Here is a 25072-nt window from a genome sequence, read left to right as displayed (position 1 = left end):
TATAGTCTATTATTTTCTTGTCAAGTCTAATATGAGTTGGTCAATAGGCTGTAGACTTGCTCAAGTCAATGGTTCCCTGGTTAAAAATTGTATAACAGGATATTTACCAAGGCTACAGTTCCATGTCCGTATGACAGTAATACATTGATTGATCTATGATTGCCACAATTTTCGTTGGGGTATATACATGTGTTATAAATGAATATGCAGATCAATAGCCTAACAGATCTTGGGTTTTGTTTTCAAGAAATCTGAAGTGTGTGTACCCGTGTGTCAGTCTAATTATTAAACATATTACAGCTGTGCAGTAATGTCGTTAATAAAGTCCTAGTTGATGAGCTCCACACATGTCTATTAAAGAAAATTATAAAATCTATACATGTAATTTATATTTTCATTTTCGCAATTTATACAGTACTTTAACTGTGTGGCCATTTTAAGTCCATTTCTGTGTGACCTGCTACACTACTTTTTATGACAGAGTTAATTTTGAATTCCCCCCAAAACGCATTTTTTAATTGTGACATAAATTGCTGGAAGATTGCATGGTTTACTATAGTTCACAGTAAGACACCAAGAAAATCGATAATCACCTTGGTCAATTGGACATCCACTTGGCCTGGTCAGAGGGAGAGTGACCATTGACCCTTGACCCGAGGGGCCCTGTCAGTCTCTTAGCCAGGAGGAAACATTGATACATACGTCTTTAATACTTACTCTTGCGGAGGTCGATATCTTGAGAATACGCTTGGAATTGATTCGGAAAGAAGGATCAGCTCCTTAACCAAGCTGTGAAACCTGGTGTCAGGAAAATGTTCCTATGACCCAGATCTCGCGGGAATTAAGTGGAATTGTTCTGAATCAGGAACGTGGAGAAATGGCTTTCTTTTGAGAGTGTCTGCTGGCAGTATGTATTCCGGAGGAACTTTCAGAGGAATATTATATGTGGGTATTTAATATGCTCGTGGAAAATCTATAGACTCCCAACACGGGTCTGTGAAAAACACACACGCATGGAGAATCCATCCTCCGATACATTTCGGTGATGTCAGTGGCTATTCTGTACTACAATTTGAAGAAATGTTTATGTATTGATTATTGTACACAATTCAGTGAATTATTGACATTTCAGACAATATCAGGATTGTATCTCGTCGATTTACAGCCTATAGGAACTGCTCAGTTTTTCCAGGAATGTTTTATAGCCTTCAACATCAAAAAAGAATTACCCAACATAGTCATCCTATTTTAGCTAGGATATCACTATTGGAAACAGCAGGTGTTTCTTGTATACTACTTAACAGAGGATTCCATAGGTTTGTGAGGATTATCTAAACGATTTACAACTGTATGAATTATCTTTAGTATTTCTAACAGTAACAAAACAAGTTTAAGTTTGAAGTTATAAGATTGGTAGGATTGAATCATGGATACGGGATATGAATTTAAAAGAATGCTGAAACAAATGTGTAGTATTGAAGTTATCAGGTTTGAACATCTTCTTGAAAAAGATGCAGAAATGTATTATATGTGGAGTCTTTGGTGTAGAATCAAATCAAATTGATATCCAAACAGTGCTATATTGGATCATCAAACTTATACATGTGTCAGGGATGAAGCGGCCCGAGTGTCGTAACTTTGTAAACGTGTTGATTAAATGTCAGTTTTAAGTCTGTCACTCCATGTATCAGAGACACAGAAGATGGATATTATACTATATTTTGAAATTTATGAAATTGGATGAAAATGTTGAAAAACCCAAGAAGTACAGTAGAAATGCAGAATGTGAATGGTTGTTGAGAATGAGACTTATTTGACATGATTATACAAACCTTTTGTTGAAGTTGTTTGCTGCGTGACAGACCTTGCTGTGAGTTAGGACTTCAGAAAGCTTTACTTCCGTGAATATGGAAGGCGTTTCCCTGGATACGGATAATTTCATGATGACGAAATATTGGAGATGTTTGAGTCGACCTGCTGGTCCACACTTTACATTATGGAATGACGTTTGTGAAGCTAATCAGTTTATATCTTCTATTGATTCTGGATAGAAACATTAAATGTTGCCGCTGAACAGATCATCTAATATTCCGGGATCTAAAGCTCGACAGACCAGAAAACTGGTGTATGAAAACGGCCACTATTACCTCATGTGTATACAAATGTTACACGCTGAACAGATGTGCTGCTCAAACAAAGTAGGTTCAAATCCTCAGGAGTATACAGAAATGTAACAACACCTTACACATTTTATATTTGGTAAAATTATTGTTTCCAAACAAGTATTTTGCTGAGATTGTTTCGTTCGTTTCTGTAAAATATATATGTTTTAAAAGGTTGAATAACAATCCGTTTTTGTACCACATGGTAAAATAAGTGTATGACCTTGGGAGGTCGTTGTCATCTCCTGGGCTGTATTGGTAACAGTTCCTGTCTCTTATTGATTATACCGAAATCTTGTGTATCCTTACACACAAAAATTAATCAATATCATAAAGCCTGACATTTCGGTTGCCAGATTTATATTGTTACAGAAAATATTTGATATTTCTAAACTGATGGATTATATGTGGAAAAAGCATTGAAGAAGCAATGAACTTGGGAATATTGAAATGTCTAATTATCTGCTTCAATCACACAAGCTTTTTCTGTTTTATCTTCTTTTAGGGGGGGGGGTGTAATTTTATAGGACGGCTAAGTACAAGTAAAAAAACATTTTGGGAAACAGCGTCTGAAAGTACGAAAGGTAAGACAGGGAAACTAGGCATCTTCAGTGTACGTTACCGGGTCGTATATAAAGGTAAGACAGGGAAACCAGGCATCTTCAGTGTACGTTACTGGGTCGTATATAAAGGTAAGACAGGGAAACCAGGCATCTTCAGTGTACGTTACCGGGTCGTATATAAAGGTAAGACAGGGAAACCAGGCATCTTCAGTGTAGGTTACTGGGTCGTATATAAAGGTAAGACAGGGAAACCAGGCATCTTCAGTGTACGTTACCGGGTCGTATATAAAGGTAAGACAGGGAAACCAGGCATCTTCAGTGTAGGTTACTGGGTCGTATATAAAGGTAAGACAGGGAAACCAGGCATCTTCAGTGTAGGTTACTGGGTCGTATATAAAGGTAAGACAGGGAAACCAGGCATCTTCAGTGTAGGTTACTGGGTCGTATATAAAGGTAAGACAGGGAAACCAGGCATCTTCAGTGTAGGTTACCGGGTCGTATATAAAGGTAAGACGGGGAAACCAGGCATCTTCAGTGTACGTTACCAGGTTGTGTATAAAGGTTAGAACAAAATAACAAAGAATCATTCTTCAAAATAAGGTCAAACTTAAGGTGGTAGTATGAAACATAAAATGTCATCGTTGTGAAATAGTTTGTCACGATGATATAAGATGGTAGCACATTTAGTCAACAGATCGTCGTCGTTGTGAAATAGTTTGTTACGATGATATAAGATGGTAGCTCCATTTAGTCAACAGATCGTCGTCGTTGTGAAATAGTTTGTCACAATGATATAAGATGGTAGCACATTTAGTCAACAGATAATCGTCATCGTTATGAAATAGTTTGTCATGATGATATAAGATGGTAGCACATTTAGGCAACCGATCATCGTCATTGCGCAGTAGTGGGTCACACAAAAGATGGTAGCACTAACAAATTGGACGGGACGACATTTGTCAGTGTGTGGTAGTAGGTCATTACTAGGGAAGCTAGATAAGAAAGCAAATCATCATTAGTGTTTGGTGATTGGGCATTAAGATAACAAAGCATTGTCAATGTACACAGTGGGTCATTAACATTCCGAGACAACAAATTGTCAACAGTGTGCGATATTGGGTCACATCTAAGATTTTAGAACGAGACATCATCAGTGTACAGTAGATGACATTCTGTATGCTGGTAGAACAAGTCAAAATATTGTCAGTGTACAATATTGGATCACATCTTAGAACAAGACAGCAAAACATCAATGTACAGTAGCTATAGTTGGCCACTCCTTGGCTGTGTAGCGTAACCTTCCAGGCTAAACAAGGTCTACAACTATAACTGGCGACCAGCAGATATCGATCCCAACCCCAGACTATACCAGCAAGAGATGGCTTGATGACCGAGCTGTCTTAGTCGAGAGACGAAAACTATACACACATTATCTGCCAAAATTTGTTTTGTAGTGTAGTAAATGTGCTTGACATGTGTCAGAAAAATTACTTGGTGTCTTGGTGTTCTAAGCCTTACTTGGTGTTTGGGTGTTCTAACCCTTACTTGGTGTTTGGGTGTTCTTAGCCTTACTTGGGGTTTGGGTGTTCTTAGCCTTACTTGGTGTTTGGGTTTTCTTAGCCTTACTTGGTGTTTGGGTGTTCTAAGCCTTCCTTGGTGTTGGGTGTTCTAAGCCTTACTTGGTGTTGGGTGTTATAAGCCTTCCTTGGTGTTTGGGTGTTCTAAGCCTTACTTGGTGTTGGGTGTTCTAACCCTTACTTGGTGTTTGGGTGTTCTAAGCCTTACTTGGTGTTGGGGGTTCTAAGCCTTACTTGGTGTATGGGTGTTCTAAGCCTTACTTGGTGTTGGGGGTTCTAAGCCTTACTTGGTGTATGGGTGTTCTAAGCCTTACTTGGTGTATGGGTGTTCCAACCCTTCCTTGGTGTTCAGCTGTTCCTGTGTTCTAAGCCTTACTTGGTGTTTGGGTGTTCTAAGCCTTACTTGGTGTTGGGTGTTCTAACCCTTACTTGGTGTCTGGGTGTTCTAAGCCTTTCTTGGTGTTGGGTGTTCTAAGCCTTACTTGGTGTATGGGTTTTCTAAGCCTTACTTGGTGTTTGGGTGTTCTAACCCTTACGTGGTGTATGGGTGTTCTAAGCCTTACTTGGTGTTGGGTGTTCTAACCCTTTCTTGGTGTTTGGGTGTTCCAACCCTTACTTGGTGTTTGGGTGTTCTAACCCTTACGTGGTGTATGGGTGTTCTAAGCCTTACTTGGTGTATGGGTGTTCTAACCCTTACTTGGTGTTCAGGTGTTCATGTGTTCTAAGCCTTACTTGGTGTTTGGGTGTTCTGAGCCTTACTTGGTTTTGGGTGTTCTAAGCCTTACTTGGTGTATGGGTGTTCCAACCCTTCCTTGGTGTTCAGCTGTTCCTGTGTTCTAAGCCTTACTTGGTGTTTGGGTGTTCTAACCCTTACGTGGTGTATGGGTGTTCTAAGCCTTACTTGGTGTTGGGGGTTCTAAGCCTTACTTGGTGTATGGGTGTTCTAAGCCTTACTTGGTGTATGGGTGTTCCAACCCTTCCTTGGTGTTCAGCTGTTCCTGTGTTCTAAGCCTTACTTGGTGTTTGGGTGTTCTTAGCCTTACTTGGGGTTTGGGTGTTCTTAGCCTTACTTGGTGTTTGGGTGTTCTAAGCCTTACTTGATGTCTGGGTGTTCTAAGCTGTTCTTAGCCTTACTTGGTGTTTGGGTGTTCTTAGCCTTACTTGGGGTTTGGGTGTTCTTAGCCTTACTTGGTGTTTGGGTGTTCTAAGCCTTACTTTGTGTATGGGTGTTCTAACCCTTACTTGGTGTTCAGCTGTTCAGGTGTTCTAAGCCTTAATTGATGTCTGGGTGTTCTAACCCTTACTTGGTGTTGGGTGTTCTAAGCCTTACTTGGTGTATAGGTGTTCTAAGCCTTACTTGATGTCTGGGTGTTCTAAGCCTTACTTGGTGGTTGGGTGTTCTAAGCCTTACTTGGTGTTTGGGTGTTCTAACCCTTACTTGGTGTTCAGCTGTTCATGTGTTCTAAGCCTTACTTGGTGTTTGGGTGTTCTAAGCCTTACTTGGTGTTTGGGTGTTCTAAGCCTTACTTGGTGTTTGGGTGTTCTAAGCCTTACTTGGTGTTTGGGTGTTCTAAGCCTTACTTGGTGTTTGGGTGTTCTAAGCCTTACTTGGTGTTTGGGTGTTCTAAGCCTTACTTGGTGTTTGGGTGTTCTAAGCCTTACTTGGTGTTTGGGTGTTCTAAGCCTTACTTGGTGTTTGGGTGTTCTAAGCCTTACTTGGTGTTTGGGTGTTCTAAGCCTTACTTGGTGTTTGGGTGTTCTAAGCCTTACTTGGTGTTTGGGTGTTCTAAGCCTTACTTGGTGTTTGGGTGTTCTAAGCCTTACTTGGTGTTTGGGTGTTCTAAGCCTTACTTGGTGTTTGGGTGTTCTAAGCCTTACTTGGTGTTTGGGTGTTCTAAGCCTTACTTGGTGTTTGGGTGTTCTAACCCTTACTTGGTGTTCAGCTGTTCATGTGTTCTAAGCCTTACTTGGTGTTTGGGTGTTCTAAGCCTTACTTGGTGTTTGGGTGTTCTAAGCCTTACTTGGTGTTTGGGTGTTCTAAGCCTTACTTGGTGTTTGGGTGTTCTAAGCCTTACTTGGTGTTTGGGTGTTCTAAGCCTTACTTGGTGTTTGGGTGTTCTAAGCCTTACTTGGTGTTTGGGTGTTCTAAGCCTTACTTGGTGTTTGGGTGTTCTAAGCCTTACTTGGTGTTTGGGTGTTCTAAGCCTTACTTGGTGTTTGGGTGTTCTAAGCCTTACTTGGTGTTTGGGTGTTCTAAGCCTTACTTGGTGTTTGGGTGTTCTAAGCCTTACTTGGTGTTTGGGTGTTCTAAGCCTTACTTGGTGTTTGGGTGTTCTAAGCCTTACTTGGTGTTTGGGTGTTCTAAGCCTTACTTGGTGTTTGGGTGTTCTAAGCCTTACTTGGTGTTTGGGTGTTCTAAGCCTTACTTGGTGTTTGGGTGTTCTAAGCCTTACTTGGTGTTTGGGTGTTCTAAGCCTTACTTGGTGTTTGGGTGTTCTAAGCCTTACTTGGTGTTTGGGTGTTCTAAGCCTTACTTGGTGTTTGGGTGTTCTAAGCCTTACTTGGTGTTTGGGTGTTCTAAGCCTTACTTGGTGTTTGGGTGTTCTAAGCCTTACTTGGTGTTTGGGTGTTCTAAGCCTTACTTGGTGTTTGGGTGTTCTAAGCCTTACTTGGTGTTTGGGTGTTCTAAGCCTTACTTGGTGTTTGGGTGTTCTAAGCCTTACTTGGTGTTTGGGTGTTCTAAGCCTTACTTGGTGTTTGGGTGTTCTAAGCCTTACTTGGTGTTTGGGTGTTCTAAGCCTTACTTGGTGTTTGGGTGTTCTAAGCCTTACTTGGTGTTTGGGTGTTCTAAGCCTTACTTGGTGTTTGGGTGTTCTAAGCCTTACTTGGTGTTTGGGTGTTCTAAGCCTTACTTGGTGTTTGGGTGTTCTAAGCCTTACTTGGTGATGGGTGTTCTAACCCTTACTTGGTGTTTGGGTGTTCTAACCCTTACTTGCTGTTCAGCTGTTCATGTGTTCTAACCCTTACTTGGTGTTTGGGTGTTCTAAGCCTTACTTGGTGTTTGGGTGTGCTAAGCCTTACTTGGTGTTTGGATGTTCTAAGCCTTACTTGGTGTTTGGGTGTGCTAAGCCTTACTTGGTGTTGGGTGTTCAAACCCTTACTTGGTGTTTGGGTGTGCTAAGCCTTACTTGGTGTTTGGATGTTCTAAGCCTTACTTGGCGTTTGGGTGTTCTAAGCCTTGCTTGATGTATGGGTGTTCTAGCCCTTACTTGGTGTTCAGCTGTTCATGTGTTCTAAGCCTTACTTGGTGTCTGGTCGTTCTAGAGCTATCTCTTGAAAGAAAATATTAAGTATAGATAATGAAAAGTTCTTTTTACACAACCAATAAAATGTTCTATGTTTCGATGACTAGTACGATATGAACACTGTCACCTTCATGAGACAAATGACCGGTGAAGCGTATGTACACAAAGGTATAAAATGTGTACGAGTTGTCCACAAAATTGATGTCGATTCGGCTACGCTGTAAGCGTATGTACAATAGTTGTTATATATGTACTGAAATGACAGTGTACATATCATACTAGTCATCTAAACGTCACATAGAAAATGTTATTGGTTGTGTAACAAGAACTTTTCATAATTCATACTTACCAACCTGAGGAAAATGTTTAGAAAAAAGAAAGAAATAAGTATAGATAGTTTTGACAAGAAAATGTTTGTTGTACAACATTGGGTTGAAATTAATATCTTTAGTCATTGTTCCTTGGTCAATTGAGTCTTAAAACCAATTATCTTTTGACAAAAATACAACAAATCAATGTATTGAATTTTACTAGTAAATTAAGTAGGTAAAAATGATACATATAATAGCTTAACATTGCAAATTTTTTATGTGAATGGATTTCATATTTTCATGTAACTTTTTAAATCATGTCCATTTTGGATTTGTAATAGTCCTTGTTTGATTTAAGAATTTCTAGGAGTACAGGGAGTAATGATAATTTGTCAAATGTCAAAGACATTAAGTTTGATTCAAGAGACTGTTGATCCCTATGGACAATGATTAAATAAAAATAAAAAATGGATCATTTTGTACTAAGCTTAAGTACAATAATAACATTCATAATGCAGTTTAATATCCCCCCAGAGTTTTGTGTAGATATCAATCATAGGGACTTTTTGCTTCTTGTGAAACTCTGGTAGGGTGTAAAGTAATTTATTTAGATTTGTTCAGGGCCCCAATTGTCTGGGTCGGGATTAAGTGGTTATATGTTTCCTCTTCTTGGTAGAAATGAATCAATGGCTAGCGTGGTTTGGGGCCACTGAGCAGCAATATAGAGTGTGGTCAGTTTGAGGCCATTGAGCAGTAATATTGATTGTCGCCAAATTGGCTGGTTGGTAGGACGCCAGGCTCGTGACCGAAGGGTTATGGGTTCGAGTCGAGTCACGGCACTGTGTTGTATCTTTGAACAAGGTACATGACTCCGCTTGTTCCAGTGTACTCAGCTGTAAATGAGTATGTGGTTGGGCAGTGTTAGAATTGTTGTATGGTAGCTGTGAGCGCCGAAATGGCAGCACAGGCTGTATGCTCCACAGGGAGTTGAGAAAGATACTGGCTTGTTGCAAAGGCCCTATAACCACGGACAATAATTTGTGAACCGCTTTGGCTGAAATATCTTTGTCAGAAACCTGGGTGTTATCCCTTGGTTTTTGCACTTTTAGGGAGGGTGTGATTCCTGAGCATTCTCACTGTTGAAATTGAAGGATTAGCTGCATTCCAGTATTCAATTCATTCCTGTAAAAACAGAATAAATTATGTTTTGATTATATATTATTTATATATTTAATTATATATACTATATGATTTGGGTGGAGACATTTATTACATTCATATTTATATAAATGATAACAACTTTTTCATTGTCTTCCTGTAACATGTCAAGTGTATGGGGTCACACAGAAGTGTGTACTTAATTCAAGGGAGATAATTAGATGACACTGCACTGAGGGTGCTCTGGTCTGGACCTGACTCAGTCCTACCACTGTTGTATGTCTTTGTTATACAATGTGATACCTTGGTCCATCTCACAGTGTCCTCCTTTTATGGAACAGAGGTGAACAATAGTCAGTTTAACTTAAATTTGTAATGTTTCAAGTTAAATTCTTCATTATCACATTGAAAATATTTTTTCTCTGACATTTAAGAGATGTTAAAAAGCATTACGGCCTTGTTTGATAAAAAAGTAAAAGCTTATGTATCAAAACTGTTACAGGTCTTTAAGTGTACGTAATATGGGTGATAGGGACTCAAGTACATGCAATGTAGGTGTTGATAGAGGTCATTAAGTGCAGATATTGATCACTGAGTACATGTAATAAAGGTCCAAAGGGCACTAAGTTTGGACATTATATATTGTTACACCTCAAGTGAATTTCTAGCTATTTGATAGGTTGGGAGAAAATTAAACAAAAATCTCTTGTCACCCTCAGAAAATACATTGGTTTTAAGGGGTGCGGGTGATATTGCCATGAGACAGAGAAAAATATCACCTGCGCGAAAAATGTGCATTGCGGGTTCTTCACAGTGGCCATTTTTCACTGCTTCGTTTCCCCACCGTGATGGTCACAAGAACGTTTGACGGCAACAGCCAATTTTATCAAGAGTCGGTGCAAAAGCGATTGTAAACAGCAGACTATCAACAAACAAGATGTCATTATCGAGGTTTGCTGCCGTTTCTGAGCTACATATGGAGGAGATTCTTTCCTCCAAGGACTCAAAAATATTTATACATTTGGTGTAACAAAATAGATATGACATTCATAAGCAGGTGACAGTGAATATTGTCAACCCTCAAAAACCCATTGTCACCCTCGGCTTCACCTCGGGTGACAATGGTTTTCTCGGGTTGAAAATATTCACTGTCACCTGCTAATGAATGTCATATTTATATAGTATACATCTTGAGTTATACAATACTATTGGTAGTCAGCAATGACAATATCTTATATATTACCATCTACTAATGGCACAATTTTCTAAAAAATAAATATAACTGTTTAGATATTGAAATTGTAAGGTGGTCCATGTTACATAATAAGATAGTTTATCGTTAGTGAATAAGGAAAAGAACGGTTAGATAATGAATGAAGGATTTGTTGTATAATATTTCTATTAGCACCTTTGACATATTTAAATGTCTGCTGTAAATGGTATACAAGTTATAAGTGTCGGTTTGCACCCTGTAACCTTGGATCACCTAAATGATTGACGTCACGATTGTCGGCTAATTGAGAGATTATCTGTCAGATAATGGCCGCATCATCTGCTGATTGCCATCAGATTTTGTAACCTGCAACTTTGCCTCCCTAGTCAAAACAAAATTATGCTAAAATGGCAACTGTAACTTACAGCATTGCAGTCAAAATAAATTCCTACTAAAATGGCATGCAGAATGCTAATCTGCTGTTGCATTAAAAACCTCAGGAGCCCTCCGGAGTTACGTTCTCACGTTTACATCTCCACGCGGTTCAAATCAATCTCGCAATCTGTCCCAAGCCTAATGCACAAGCATTCATGCATTTATTTGCATGGTAATGTTTTAACTCCCCTACATTTGAATCCTTCTGGAATGCAGTAGAGAGATTTTATTGTTTCAAATTGTATTACCCCAGACAGAAATGGATGAGTTCGGAGGTCCTCAACTCAACTTCGCTAAGGCAAAGGAAATAAATTGTTTGTGTTTCAAATAGATATTTAGAGATTACCAAATATTTCCTGTTCTTTTGGTGATCCGTTTTGAGGATTGATTCCAAAAATCACTTTTTCTAAAAAAAAAAAAAAACATTCTTTTTTTAAATAATGTACTATTCTGCGCCATATTTAAAAAAACAATCCTTAGATTTACAGATGTAGGTATGTGCCTTCCTGAGTTTGGAATCTACCATTTAGTCATCATTAATCAGATGTAACATTCAACGTTGACTTGTGTAAAGACCTGAGGATTTAATCATTTTGTTGATAAGGGATTGAGAGAAAAACTGATATCAATCTATTTATAGCAGTGAGATTTATAACACTGATTGTCGTTGTCAAGGTACCGCATGACCTTGTATTTATCTTCTTTAATTTGATTGGTTGATGGATGGATTAATGCCAGAGAGTCATGTAGACTTAGATGTCTGTGTTAGATACAGCTCCGTGATCATCCCTGTCCTAGCTATTCTACTCCCAGATACAGATCCAGCCCTGTGATCATCTCTGTCCTAGCTATTCTACTCCCAGATACAGGTCCAGCTCCGTGATCATCTCTGTCCTAGCTATTCTACTCCCAGATACAGATCCAGCCCTGTGATCATCTCTGTCCTAACTATTCTAACTCCCAGATACAGGTCCAGCTCCGTGATCATCTCCATCCTAACTATACAGGTCCAGCCCTGTGATCATCTCTGTCCTAACTATTCTACTCCCAGATACAGTTCCAGCTCCGTGATCATCTCTGTCCTAACTATTCTTCTCTCAGATTCAGGTCCAGCTTCGTGATCATCTCTGTCCTAACTATTCTACTCCCAGATACAGGTCCAGCCCCGTGATCATCTCCGTCCTAACTAATCTACTCCCAGATACAGGTCCAGCTTCGTGATCATCTCTGTCCTAACTATTCTACTCCCAGATACAGGTCCAGCTCCGTGATCATCTCTGTCCTAACTTTTCTTCTCTCAGATACAGGTCCAGCTCCGTGATCATCTCTGTCCTAACTATTCTACTCCCAGATACAACACCAAACTCTGATGGCTTGATTCCCTGAAGATTTTACTGAATTATAAAACGTGTAATGTACGTAACAGAAGTCATTATTTTTGTATTGCCTCCACTAGACCTGTGACACTAACACTGCTGTCTCCACTAGACCTGTGACATAAACACTGCTGTCTCCATTAGACCTGTGACATAAACACTGCTACCTCCACTAGACCTGTGACATAAACACTGCTGCCACCACTAGACCTGTGACACTAACACTGCTGTCTCCATTAGACCTGTTACATAAACACTGCTGTCTCCATTAGACCTGTGACATAAACACTGCTGTCTCCATTAGACCTGTGACATAAACACTGCTACCTCCACTAGACCTGTGACATAAACACTGCTGCCTCCACTAGACCTGTGACACTAACACTGCTGTCTCCATTAGACCTGTGATATAAACACTGCTGTCTCCACTAGAACTGTGACATAAACACTGCTGTCTCCACTAGACCTGTGACATAAACACTGCTGCCTCCACTAGACCTGTGACATAAACACTGCTGTCTCCACTAGACCTGTGACACTAACACCGCTGGAACTGTTTTACTTTGAACAGAAAGTCTCAAGTTATGAAATCTTGTGTTAAACACAGCATTTCCAATACTATCAGTTAGTTTTCCTATTGGATCAGCGAATGGATGATGTAATAGTTAAATATTCAAACTGCAACAACATGAGAGTTCAGTGTGTGAAGTCCTGCCTGTACTAGGGATCGAACCAGCAGCCTTCAGCTCCCCAGACCGAGGCTCTACCATTTGAGCTGAAGGGAAGTTGTCTTAAGCATGAAGCTAGAAAGTGACTTTGTCTGTCCTATACATGTTAACTTAAAACCTGCCACAACATTAACGACAGTCTGACAATGGTACTCCTATATATATATATATAGCTAGTATACCCCTTTCTCCCCTCCCCTTACTTAAACAATAATCTGGGATGTAATTAGCTATATTGTTAATTTAGTTTTCTTTGTTTGAAAGTTACTAGTAATACTTGTCTGAAATATTCGGCCTGCCAGTATGTATTATCTTATTGCTATGTCAGGGCTGATAAGATTTCAAAAATCTACAATTCTAAACGGCACAATAAGCAGTCACGGAGTTACTTTGCATTTCTGGTTTCCAGTCCTACATAATATTCTACTCTCAAACCATCAGACTGCACTTTGTTGTGTCTGGGTCATGTATCAAATACTCTAATTGCCTCTTGGGGCCGTACTGTTTCCCCACCACAGGAGAGATATGGAAACTCGTGTTTCTGACTTGCTTTGTTAATATATAAAAGGAGATTTATGAAAGTCCAGATATTCCAAGCTGCATCCTTTCTTGGCCAACTGTTGTACTTCCCACAACAAAGTTATTTCTTTATTTTTTATTTTTTTATTTTTCTTTGGGGGTGGGGGTGGGGGGTAATTTTGTACTTGAAGACCGTGTCTTTGGACAAAAATTATTTGTCACAGCATCTCCTCTAAAACTACCAATCTGTTATCAGTATACATATGATCAGTAAATTGCACATTATGTCTTTTGGAGGTGAGATCCAGTTTTTCACCTAAAAGTCCTTGTAGATCTACAACTGTTTGATGTAGTAAGAAAAATTTCAAACTTAACCTAAAATTAGAGCTGCTGTTGTACAAAACGTTTTTGTATAATTCCAAATTAAATTGCATTGCTTAATTGATTCCCAAATGTGAGATGCACAAAATGTACTTGAGTATGGATGTGCCTAGGAGGCAAGCCATTAGCAGTCTGACCTGGTCAAGTCACAAGTACAGTAATTTTAAATTCATTTAAACTGCCATAGTTAGGCCACTTTATAATGGTTATATACTTAATCACCAGCAGGCTATGTATAAACTATTTTCGTAAATGGACTTTTCTTATTGATTCCACAGGATAGAAATGTACACTGCTGTGAGGAGCTCTTAAAAATCTGTTAATAGTTTCGTTAGCTTTTTCATGAACCTTTTTTAAGTAAGACCAGTGGATCTGGGTCATGTAAGCTCACACACAGCTTCTGGAACCCTTAGTGCTGGACTGGGGACAACTACACCTATAAACATGTGCCTTAGTGGTTCCCTAAGCTGCTATTTTAAATTGATGACAACTAAAATATATGTAGATTGGAATTGGCTTATCTAAGATATAATCTTATCACAGTTTAATAATATTTTAGGGGACATATACATAATAATAATAATAATAATTTGAGGTTCTTATATACCGCTTTATCACAACATAGTTTGTAGGTCGTCTCAAAGCGGTTCACAAATTATTGTCCGTGGTTATAGGGCCTTTGCAACCAGCCAGTATCTTTCTAAACTCCCTGGGGAGCATACAGCTAGTGCTGCCATTTCGGTGCTCACAGCTAGCATTCAACAATTCTAGCACTGCCCAACCACGAACTCATTCACAGCTGAGTAGACTGGATTAAGCGGAGTCAAGTACCTTGTTCAAAGATACAACACAGTGTCGTGACTCGACTCGAACCCGTAACCCTTCGGTCACGAGCCTGGCGTCCTACCACTAGAATACCGTGCATGCATGTACAACTGATCTTAATCAAATTGATGAAGATAAAGTCTGAAGAAATGTCCCAAAAATTGTGTAAAGTACCCTATTATTTTCTGTTGATGAAAACATGCTATATGTTTAAATTATACAAAAACTTCAAGCTTGTTTTGGATTTTAAAATCTTGTGAACTTCAAAAAGCTTATTTAGAAGCCTTTGACAGTTGTTTGACAGATATTACATACTTAAAATTGTCCCAGACATTATTTTGTCAGTTTCATTCCAGTCACTTGAATTATTGGGTGCTTCGTATCAGGTTACTTAAGAAAAGCTAAAAAAAAAACCGTCACATTGTGAAAATTCTTAACTAAATCAGAGATATTGGAGACAACTTTTTATTTGAAATTAGAGATACTTTAGAAGTCTTATTTGAAACAACAATGTGAACATGACACAACAAGATTACTTAGGATATAAACTTAAAAACTAATAAAAACAAAATTGAGTTAAATAAATACATTGAATTAATTTTTAATAAAACATTCATGTTTTGATTCATTTAAATTTTCAAAATTGCTGTAATATTTATATATACAAAATTGCTGTAATATTTATATATACAAAATTGAAAGTGATTAAATTACCATTTTAATGATACATATGTAATGTGTTAGGGTAAAAATATGAATAAGGAACAGAAAGTCCTGATGTATTAAACGGTCATGGTTGACCTATATACCTGAACCACTCCCAGGTATCCTAATAAAGTATCATTGTTTACCTGTTCCACTCATAAAAAGGTGGGGGGGTTTCCAGGAAAGGAATGGACGCCTATCTTGTTAACTTAATATACAGATGTGTTGACCCGAGTTATGTGTATTGACCAAGGTCAGATGGGTCAAGCTCATTGAACACTGGTCAGACTGTCAGTCATAACACATTCCAGATCCATCAGATAAGACATGTATTGTTATCTATCTGCATGAAAAACAACTATTTACTACTGTGAGGTGAACCATGCCAGTTTGTCACTCTGGGGGACTGATATATTAACTGCTATGTTTCTGTCAATCTATTAAATCCATGTAGATTCCCTTTCTATGGAAACAATTGAATTGTAGGGCTAGGAACAATTGTATTGTAGAGAATAAGATCAATTCCATTATAAGAATTGGGAATAATTGTATTAGAGGGCTTAACCCTTTCACCACTGTAGACCATAATGGGCTCAACCATACCAATGCATGGTAGAGTCTACTAAAGTTACATAGGGGTGAAAGGGTTAGGAACAAAGCTATTAGAGACCTACCTACTTTTTATGTGGATGTGTGTCATCTAGAGACAGATGCACAAATCTCCCTAAGTCCATTCCCATTGTGGTTTAGAGATGACCAAGTCATCTCGTTGACATTAGCTGTATCCCATACTGTGGTTTAGAGATGACCAATGATAAAGTCTCCCAGGCTGTGGTTTAGAGATGACCAATGATAAAGTCTCCAAGGCTGTGGTTCAGAGATGACCAAGTCATGTCCCTGTCAGTCTCCCAGGCTGTGATCAACATTTGCTTCTTTTTGTTAATGAGTCAGACTTGTGAATCATAATCACTTAAGTGATCTTCTGTAATAACAACAAATCTGTGTTTATAAATGACACCCCATTCCGTAGACATTAATTACAAACCTTAAAGCCCCGATTATGTATATCTTATTCTCTTAAGGCCCTAAAAATGACAATGAATACTGCATACCATTTTCCTAAGGCGGAAATCCTAATGTATTTCGGGAATCCACGTGTCTGCCTGAAAAATGTTATGACGAAGAAATGATTTCATGGGCGTCTGTAATTGTTGCAATATACATTTATACAAATGGAGTACAAATGTTTTTTCTAACAGAAACGGCTAATTAGGACAGCATGGTGAATGTTTGTAGATTATGTGGGTTAGTAAAACAGTTTGTAGGCAAGGACTGTATTTACATAAAACCCAAGGTTACGATTTAGACCTATTGCCTGTGCATGTGTGTTCTGATTGGAAAATTGATAATACTTTTTACTCGTGACATTTTGTAGTGATCTGTTTGTGACAGAAATGTATATATCCCTCAGGTAATATGTAAATCTGTATCGGGCAGGTGCTTACCTGTAAAATATTCATTTAAGTTTGAGTAATAGAAAAAATATTTAGCAGTTTATCAGATCTTAATTAAAAGCAAGAAAAAAATGGCCCAGTGTTGACAGTGGAGTTACTTCCCTTTAATGTAGCTATAGTGATACCACTTTTATGGAGTTTGACTAAATATCTAATCCTGATGAAAATTATTTCATGAGGCAGCACCAAGGTCTCAGAAAGGTTGGAGTTATCTGCCAAAATGAAAAATAGAAAAAGCACCAATATGGAGGAAAAAAAGTATTTGTATGGGAGTAAAACATTCCAAAAATGGATTTTTTTTTCGAACAAATTCATTATATATTACATATGTAGTTAATGAAAAAACTTTGTACTGTAGATAGTGAAGGAATCAAAACAGAATTTGTTTTATATTTCCAGTGCTTGGAGCCAGGGGATACCGGAACAGTTCGACGACGAAACAAAACGGTGGTGACCCCTAAAATGGCGATGGAGAGTTTTCGGTTTTCTTTCCTCAACTCAGAAGGTAAGTTTTAGTAAACTATGTTTTCTCTTACCAATAATTCTTTAGGGCAACCAAGATATGTTTCTGCTTTTGGCTTACAGTATGATAAGACTTGGTAGGTAGGCATAACTTTTTATATTGCTAAATGGTTAATTTTGCATACAACAGCATTTTAGATCATAACAATGCTTTCTGCAAATGATCAAAAACGATATTGGGGTATGACGATGAAGTCAAGTGTAGTTCGACAAAGCAGAAACAGATATTATTTTGGCCCTATGATTCAGCCTAAGACTTGTACCATATTTGATGTAATAAGGGCACCTCTAATTTCATTAAGGGCACCGCCAGGGATTTTGAAAATATAATTTGAATGCTAAGCGTAAAGTCATGACTTTTTTACGATTCAAGATTTTATAATTTTCCAAAAGTTGTTTGGTTGGTTAAACAACTCCTGTCACCAAAATTACTGTAACAAGTTTGTTAAAGGAAAACAATGATGTCATGAAAGTGAAGCACTCCACTTGTCATTTGTCTCACTTTTCACACAATTTCTGGTTCTCTTATTCCTTCAACAGCATGGTACCTGTTCTGTTCCCAAGTGCCCAGTGTCACATTCTAATCATTCAGACATACTGAAATTTTGTCAAAGCATTGATTTGCAGTCAGTGTTTTGTGGTTTGTACATACAGTAATTCTCAGAATGTTATCAAAATATGTCAAGTTTCATTACCATACATACAAACATTTAAATAACCTTGACTTTTCACCAAGTTGCCGGGCAACAAAATAGTAATAATTGTCAATCAGAAGCTTGTCATCTACCAGCTATGTAAACCTTTAAATAATTCTCAGATAACAATTTTATGGTAGACATTAATGACATTTAAGCTGTGTGTTTATACTTTCAGCTTGTTTGTAATGCAGATGTTTATTTCTCAAACACACAAAATATTTCTATACTGACTGATACACTTTACCAGAGGGGTGTCAGCTACAAAATACGGAAAACAATTCCTTACATTAATGACACATTATATCAGATGCTTACATAATATAATTTTTCATGAACTGTCATGACAGTGGCCTTAAAGCCTTACAAGCTGGCTTTAGTATTGGTTCAATGATCACATAGTTTGTAGTAATTAATGACCTCGTGAAGCCACTTAGACTATTAAAAAGGGCTTTATGTTAAATGTGGAGGTAACTGATTTATATTCAGTTGTAATAATCAAAATATAGGAATTCCATAATATTTGCAGTATTGACGTGTCTGTATCTTCTGTGCAACCCATAGTCCTTCAATAGCCAAACATCATCTAAATGTTTGCATCTTACAATGATCTCATGATAATTGAGTCAGGAGGAAAAGCATCGAAATGACACTGATTTAATTGTGTTCAAAGCGCCTTAATTAGCAAATTCTTCTGATTAAAGCATTTATATACATGGACTTGATGCAGCAATGGGATTATATGATAGTGAATTTACATTGCAATGGTCAGACCTGCTAACCTTTGAATCTCCCAATGGGGGTCATGACCCCCAATTGGGAAATTCTGTGAGGGGTGATAATGCGCGAACGAAAATTTGTGTGGAAATTTAATAATTTCGCGGGGTCTCGGCTTTACGGCGTATTATGTTTTGTCTTCTGGCAAGATCAATGACTTTTTTGAAATTAACAAAACATTTTATCACACCTTCATTGTTTTATTACATATCCTTATCAATATACATGTTTTTCTTTTCCTAGGTGCATACTGAAAGCATGAACCATGTTGATTTAGTTTTGCACATAACAAAGCACATATTGTATCATTTCCTAATTCAGGTCTCCCTTCTGTCTGGATCTTCTTCAACATGGAAAATGTTCTCTCAGAGTCAGCATTACTCACTGAAAGTACCAAACATGCCTTGATTAGCCTACACAACACACCAAACCTAAGATCATTCTCAAAGGGTTCTTTAACTGCATGCCTTTTGATATCAAACGTAGCACCCGAAGCTACCGAAAAATGATTGGTACACAGTTTACAATAGGCATGATCGGGTCCAATATTACTCTTCTGAAGCCAGTCATAATCTTATTCCCACGAAGCATTGTTATTACAGGCAAACTTTTTCTTTTTTGACGATGAACACTAAAATAACGAACGTTTTCTCGGGTTAGAAGCCATTTGTGAAAGTGAAATGACAAGCGCTACGATCGGGATTATATGCATTGTAGTAACAGTGAACAGTACTCAACTTTTTTAATTTGCCAGGCTGGTTCCGAAACAGGGACGCCATTGTGAAAACAAATCACTTAGTATACAGACTTGACCTATAACTTAAAGCTAAACTTCCGAGAGACACGAACGGAACATTTCCGGAAGTACGGAGATCCTAATAAAAGACGCGGATGCGGGTGATTGCGGGTCATATTTACGGAGATACGTATGACCCGCGCGGGTCATAAGATCGTCGCGGGTGAAAGGTTCATTTTGCAGGCGGACCCGCAGAATGCGGGGCATTTAGCAGGTATGACTGGTAGCAGTATGGGATCATTGCTCACATGATCGTGGCCATATATTGTATACTGCTCACACAACAGTGCGTGGCCACACTTTACAAGAGCCGCACTCAGTGGTTCAACTTGCACTAATCCTCCATTGACACCAATGAGTATTGTTGTTTTTATATAGATATACAATTCATTATAATCAATTAATGTCGGGGATCCAAATATTTATGGCTGTACATAGTGTTACTTGTTAAATGAATAGACGAGGGAGGCAATCATCTTTGATAAAGATAATGATATTGTCTCATTATAAATTGCATTGAAGAAATGTCAGATTCATTTTAAGCTCACCTGCCTGAAGGGCAAGTGAGCTTATGTTATGGTGCGGCATCCGTCGTCCGTCCGTCCGGCGTCCGGCGTCCGACGTCCGTCCGGCGTCAACTTTTTGCTTTAAACAACTTCTTCTCAATAACCAAAAGGCCTAGGAAGATGATATTTGGCTAGTAGCATGCTGGGATCAAGGGCTACCAAGTTTGTTCAAATAAATGACCTTGACCCACTTTCAAGGTCACAGGGGTCAAATATGTAAAAATCTTCAAACAACTTCTTCTCAATAACCAAAAGGCCAAGGGTACTGATATTGGGCTTGAGCATGCTGGGATAAAGGGCTACCAAGTTTGTTCAAATGAATGACCTTGACCCACTTTCAAGGTCACTGGTGTCAGATGTCTTTAAAATCTTCAAACAACTTCTTCTCAATAACCAAAAGGCCCAGGGTACTGATATTGGGCCTGTAGCATGCTGGGATGAAGGGCTACCAAGTTTGTTCAAATGAATGACCTTGACCCACTTTCAAGGTCACTGGTGTCAGATGTCTTTAAAATCTTCAAACAACTTCTTCTCAATAACCAAATGGCCCAGGGTACTGATATTGGGCCTGTAGCATGCTGGGATGAAGGGCTACCAAGTTTGTTCAAATGAATGACCTTGACCCACTTTCAAGGTCACTGGTGTCAGATGTCTTTAAAATCTTCAAACAACTTCTTCTCAATAACCAAATGGCCCAGGGTACTGATATTGGGCCTGTAGCATGCTGGGATGAAGGGCTACCAAGTTTGTTCAAATGAATGACCTTGACCCACTTTCAAGGTCACTGGTGTCAGATGTCTTTAAAATCTTCAAACAACTTCTTCTCAATAACCAAATGGCCCAGGGTACTGATATTGGGCCTGTAGCATGCTGGGATGAAGGGCTACCAAGTTTGTTCAAATGAATGACCTTGACCCACTTTCAAGGTCACTGGTGTCAGATGTCTTTAAAATCTTCAAACAACATCTTCTCAATAACAAAATGGCCCAGGGTACTGATATTGGGCCTGTAGCATGCTGGGATGAAGGGTTACCAAATTTGTTCAAATAAATGACCTTGACCCACTTTCAAGGTCACTGGGGTCAGATGTCTTAAATCTTCAAACAGCTTCTTCTCAATAACCAAAAGGCCCAGGGTACTGCTATTGGGCCTGTAGCATGCTGGGATGAAGGGCTTCCAAGTTTGTTCAAATGAATGACCTTGACCAACTTTCAAGGTCACAGGGGTCAAATGTCGTAAAATCTTCAAACAACTTCTTCTCAATAACCAAAAGGGCCAGGGTACTGAAATTAGGCTTGTAGCATGCTGGGATGAAGGACTACCAAGTTTGTTCAAATGAATGACCTTGATCCACTTTCAACCTAATGTCCTTGTTCAACAATCAAGGTCAGAGGCATCATATGTTTTAATCTTTTAATAGGTTCTTATGAAATCTAAAGATTACAAGTGTTAGATTAATAACAGGTGAGCGATGCAGGCCCATTGGGCCTCTTGTTACAATTTTTACTAGACTGAAAAAAATTGCAGTAAATGGAGTGATATGTTTCCTTGATGTTTTTGGGAACACTGTAGATTTGAGATAGGTTTTGTTCCGCAGAAAAGAGCAAATTGAATTTACTGTGTTGAGATGTTTCCTAGCTGTGGTATTGATTTCCAGCGTTCTGTGTTCTGTACACGTCTATGTACGGTCCTTTTTATAGGACAAGGACTGAAGAAAAAATGTTGTCAATCGTAAATATACTAATGAAAAATTTACAATGTGATTGATGGAGGAGAGAAACAGGGTTGTGGAGATGATTAAATCACTCCATCTATTGACTGGTTTTGTCTTTTTATTGATGTGTGATTATTCTATATGATACAAGAAGTAAACTGTAAATTGTCCGGTCACTGCAGAGTGCTTTTTAAAAAGTCTTGTGATGTTCATGAAAGATATGGTATACATCCTGCCTTGGTGTACACAATTCAATAGTTATACTTTATATGTCAATATTTGTTTACAATTTTCCAACTTGTGATGTTTTGATATCATCTTCATATAACTCACAGTCAATTGTCTTATATTTTCTAAAGACATCAGGTTTTACAGAGTGTCTTTTATGATTTTGAAATTAACTGACAAGAGTTGGATAAACACAGGACCAACCTTCATTACTTCAAAACCATTTTCCGTTGTCCATATATTATGACTGAAAAGCCATGTAAATCCAGCTTCCAGTTGGAGAAAAAGTACTGAGAAATTGACGTCATTATAGTGACTACTCTTACAATTGATATTGCATCACAAAGCATTGCGATGAAAATAATGATGAAAATGCTGCCAACATGCACTTGTACAACCAACACATTGACTTGATCAAATGTCCCTGGAGAGAAAAAAAGTATTTTGACGGGAGAAACTGGGATAGCTTTCGTTCTGAAAATATTTAACAAGGTTATAAACGCTAATGAAAATGATTAGTTATTGGAGCATGCAGTAGTTTGGTTAGATTGGCTACCGGCCCCTAAGTTTTTATGAAGAATTTCTCAGCGGCATTTTACAACTAGCTTATCTCCCCCCAGTTTAGAACTTAGACATCTAAGTTATCAAAAAAAATTGAGTTAAACTTTTTTCATAATAATTCAATATTCTAGAGACGGTGGCCAGTCTATAGTTTGGTGATTAGGTCAGTGTTTGGATTACATGGTCTTAACAGTAGCATCACTCAAAGTTTGAGAGTTAGGGACGCACAGCAGAGATTCTGGCTCTAACCACACAGCAGAGATTCTGGCTCTGACCACACAGCAAAGATTCTGGCTCTGACCACACAGCAGAGATTCTGGCTCTGACCACACAGCAGGGATTCTGGCTCTGACTTCAGTGATCATGTCGTCTGATAAAGGGTAACAAGTTCCTTCAGATCCATACTAGCTGTTTCATGTAATGCACTGTATGATATTTATCATACAGGTAACCCATGGAGGGATTACAGGTGTAACATGCTGATGTGATATACTCTCTGTATATTGAGTGTGGGTAACCAACAATGCGAGCTGCAATATTTTAACTAGCTGAAGACAGTTACGTCTAGATGAAAGGCTACTAGCGAATGTAACAAGGTTTTACATGCTTCCTTGGTGATGAACTGCCATTGTATATCTAATGTAGGATTTGGTAGTAGTATAGCATGACTTAGCAATGGCATTATCCTCATTCTAATGGTCATAGATCTGTCAAAGTATACACTTTTTAGCTCCTCATTGACGGGACTACCCACACTGTTTTGTCACCAACTTTCAGCTGCAGAACTTGAGTCAAATTCTTCAGGTGCTCGGGTGAGAAAACGATGAGTTCTGTCTTCCTCCTGATTTAGGTTCAGCATACTGGCACACACCCAATCATGTCTGTTAGACAGGCTTCAACACTCTGATATGTTACCCTAGTTGTCATGTACCTATCTTGTGTGTCATCAACATAAAAGTGATAGTGCAGATTGTGGTTGTAAGCTGGTTGTGGACCTAAGAGCCACGAACTCCTGATTCATACGACCTAGGTAGTGAAGATCAGCTAGTATCCTGAACCTCTGTTCTGTATTCTTCTGTAGTATACAACCTTGGGTAAGAGACTAGCCTCTACTCTTTGCAAACTTCAGATCAGTAGTATACAGCAAAGGAAAATGAGACCTACTTCTACTCTTATAAACTTCAGTTCTGTACTATATATACAGCCTAGGATTTATGGGACTTTAAATCAGCTTCTCTTTACTAACCTCAATTCTGAAGGTGTGGGTCTATCTATTACTCTGACAAACCTCAGTTCTGCAGTATACATCCCGAGGTGCGGGTCTATTTATAACTCTGACAAACCTTAGTTCTGTAGTATACATCCCGAGGTGTGGGTCTATTTATAACTCTGACAAACCTCAGGTCTGTAGTATATAACCCGAGGTGTGGGTCTATTTATAACTCTGACAAACCTCAGGTCTGTAGTATACATCCCGAGGTGTGGGTCTATCTATTACTCTGACAAACCTCAGGTCTGTAGTATATAACCCGAGGTGTGGGTCTATTTATAACTCTGACAAACCCTAGTTCTGTAGTATACATCCCGAGGTGTGGGTCTTTTTATAACTCTGACAAACCTCAGGTCTGTAGTATACATCCCGAGGTGTAAGTCTATTTATAACTCTGACAAACCTTAGTTCTGTAGTATACATCCCGAGGGGTGGGTCTATTTATAACCCTGACAAACCTTAGTTCTGTAGTGTACATCCCGAGGTGTGGGGCTATCTATTACTCTAACAAACCTCAGGTCTGGAGTATACATCCCGATGTGTGGGTCTATCTATTCCTCTGACAAACCTCAGGTCTGGAGTATACATCCCGAGGTGCGGGTCTATTTATTACTCTGTCAAACCTTAGTACTGTAGTATACATCCCGAGGGGTGGGTCTATCTATTACTCTAACAAACCTCAGGTCTGGAGTATACATCCCCAGGTGCGGGTCTATCTATTACTCTGTCAAACCTCAGTTCTGTAGTATACAACCCGAGGTGTGGGTCTAATTATAACTCTGACAAACCCTAGTTCTGTAGTATACATCCCCAGGTGCGGGTCTATCTATTACTCTGACAAACCTCAGTTCTGTAGAATACATCCCGAGGTGTGGGTTTTTTTATAACTCTGACAAAGCTTAGTTCTGTAGTATACATCCCGAGGTGTGTGTCTATCTATTTCTCTGTCAAACCTTAGTTCTGTAGTATTCATCCCGAGGTGTGGGTCTATTTATCACTCTGACAAACCTCAGGTCTGGAGTATACATCCCGAGGTGCGCGTCTATCTATTACTCTGTCAAACCTTAGTACTGTAGTATACATCCCGAGGTGCGGGTCTATCTATTACTCTAACAAACCTCAGGTCTGTACTATACATCCCGAGGTGTTGTTCTATTTATAACTCTGACAA

General features: G+C 38.7%; 1 protein-coding gene across 9 annotated transcripts in view; it reads left to right on the top strand.

Annotated features, from left to right (window-relative positions):
• Positions 1-25072, top strand: part of LOC110451822 — a 185852-nt gene that overhangs the window by 117617 nt on the left and 43163 nt on the right. For 8 of the 9 annotated variants that reach the window (XR_002463106.1, XM_021500022.1, XM_021500019.1 and 5 more), the window contains one exon: positions 17172-17277. Coding sequence is in view for 8 of the 9 variants with exons in the window: in XM_021500022.1 (XP_021355697.1) it covers positions 17172-17277 (106 nt within the window). In the remaining variant the exon portion in view is untranslated. Of the gene's footprint in view, positions 1-16542; positions 16564-17171; positions 17278-25072 lie in introns of those variants that run through there. The other variant, XM_021500025.1, reaches the window with a different exon arrangement.

This window comes from Mizuhopecten yessoensis, unplaced genomic scaffold, assembly GCF_002113885.1.
Source record: "Mizuhopecten yessoensis strain PY_sf001 unplaced genomic scaffold, ASM211388v2 scaffold6211, whole genome shotgun sequence".
Classification (NCBI taxonomy): domain Eukaryota; kingdom Metazoa; phylum Mollusca; class Bivalvia; order Pectinida; family Pectinidae; genus Mizuhopecten; species Mizuhopecten yessoensis.
Note: the sequence above shows the minus strand (reverse complement) of the source record. Positions and strands in the feature narration are given on the sequence as shown.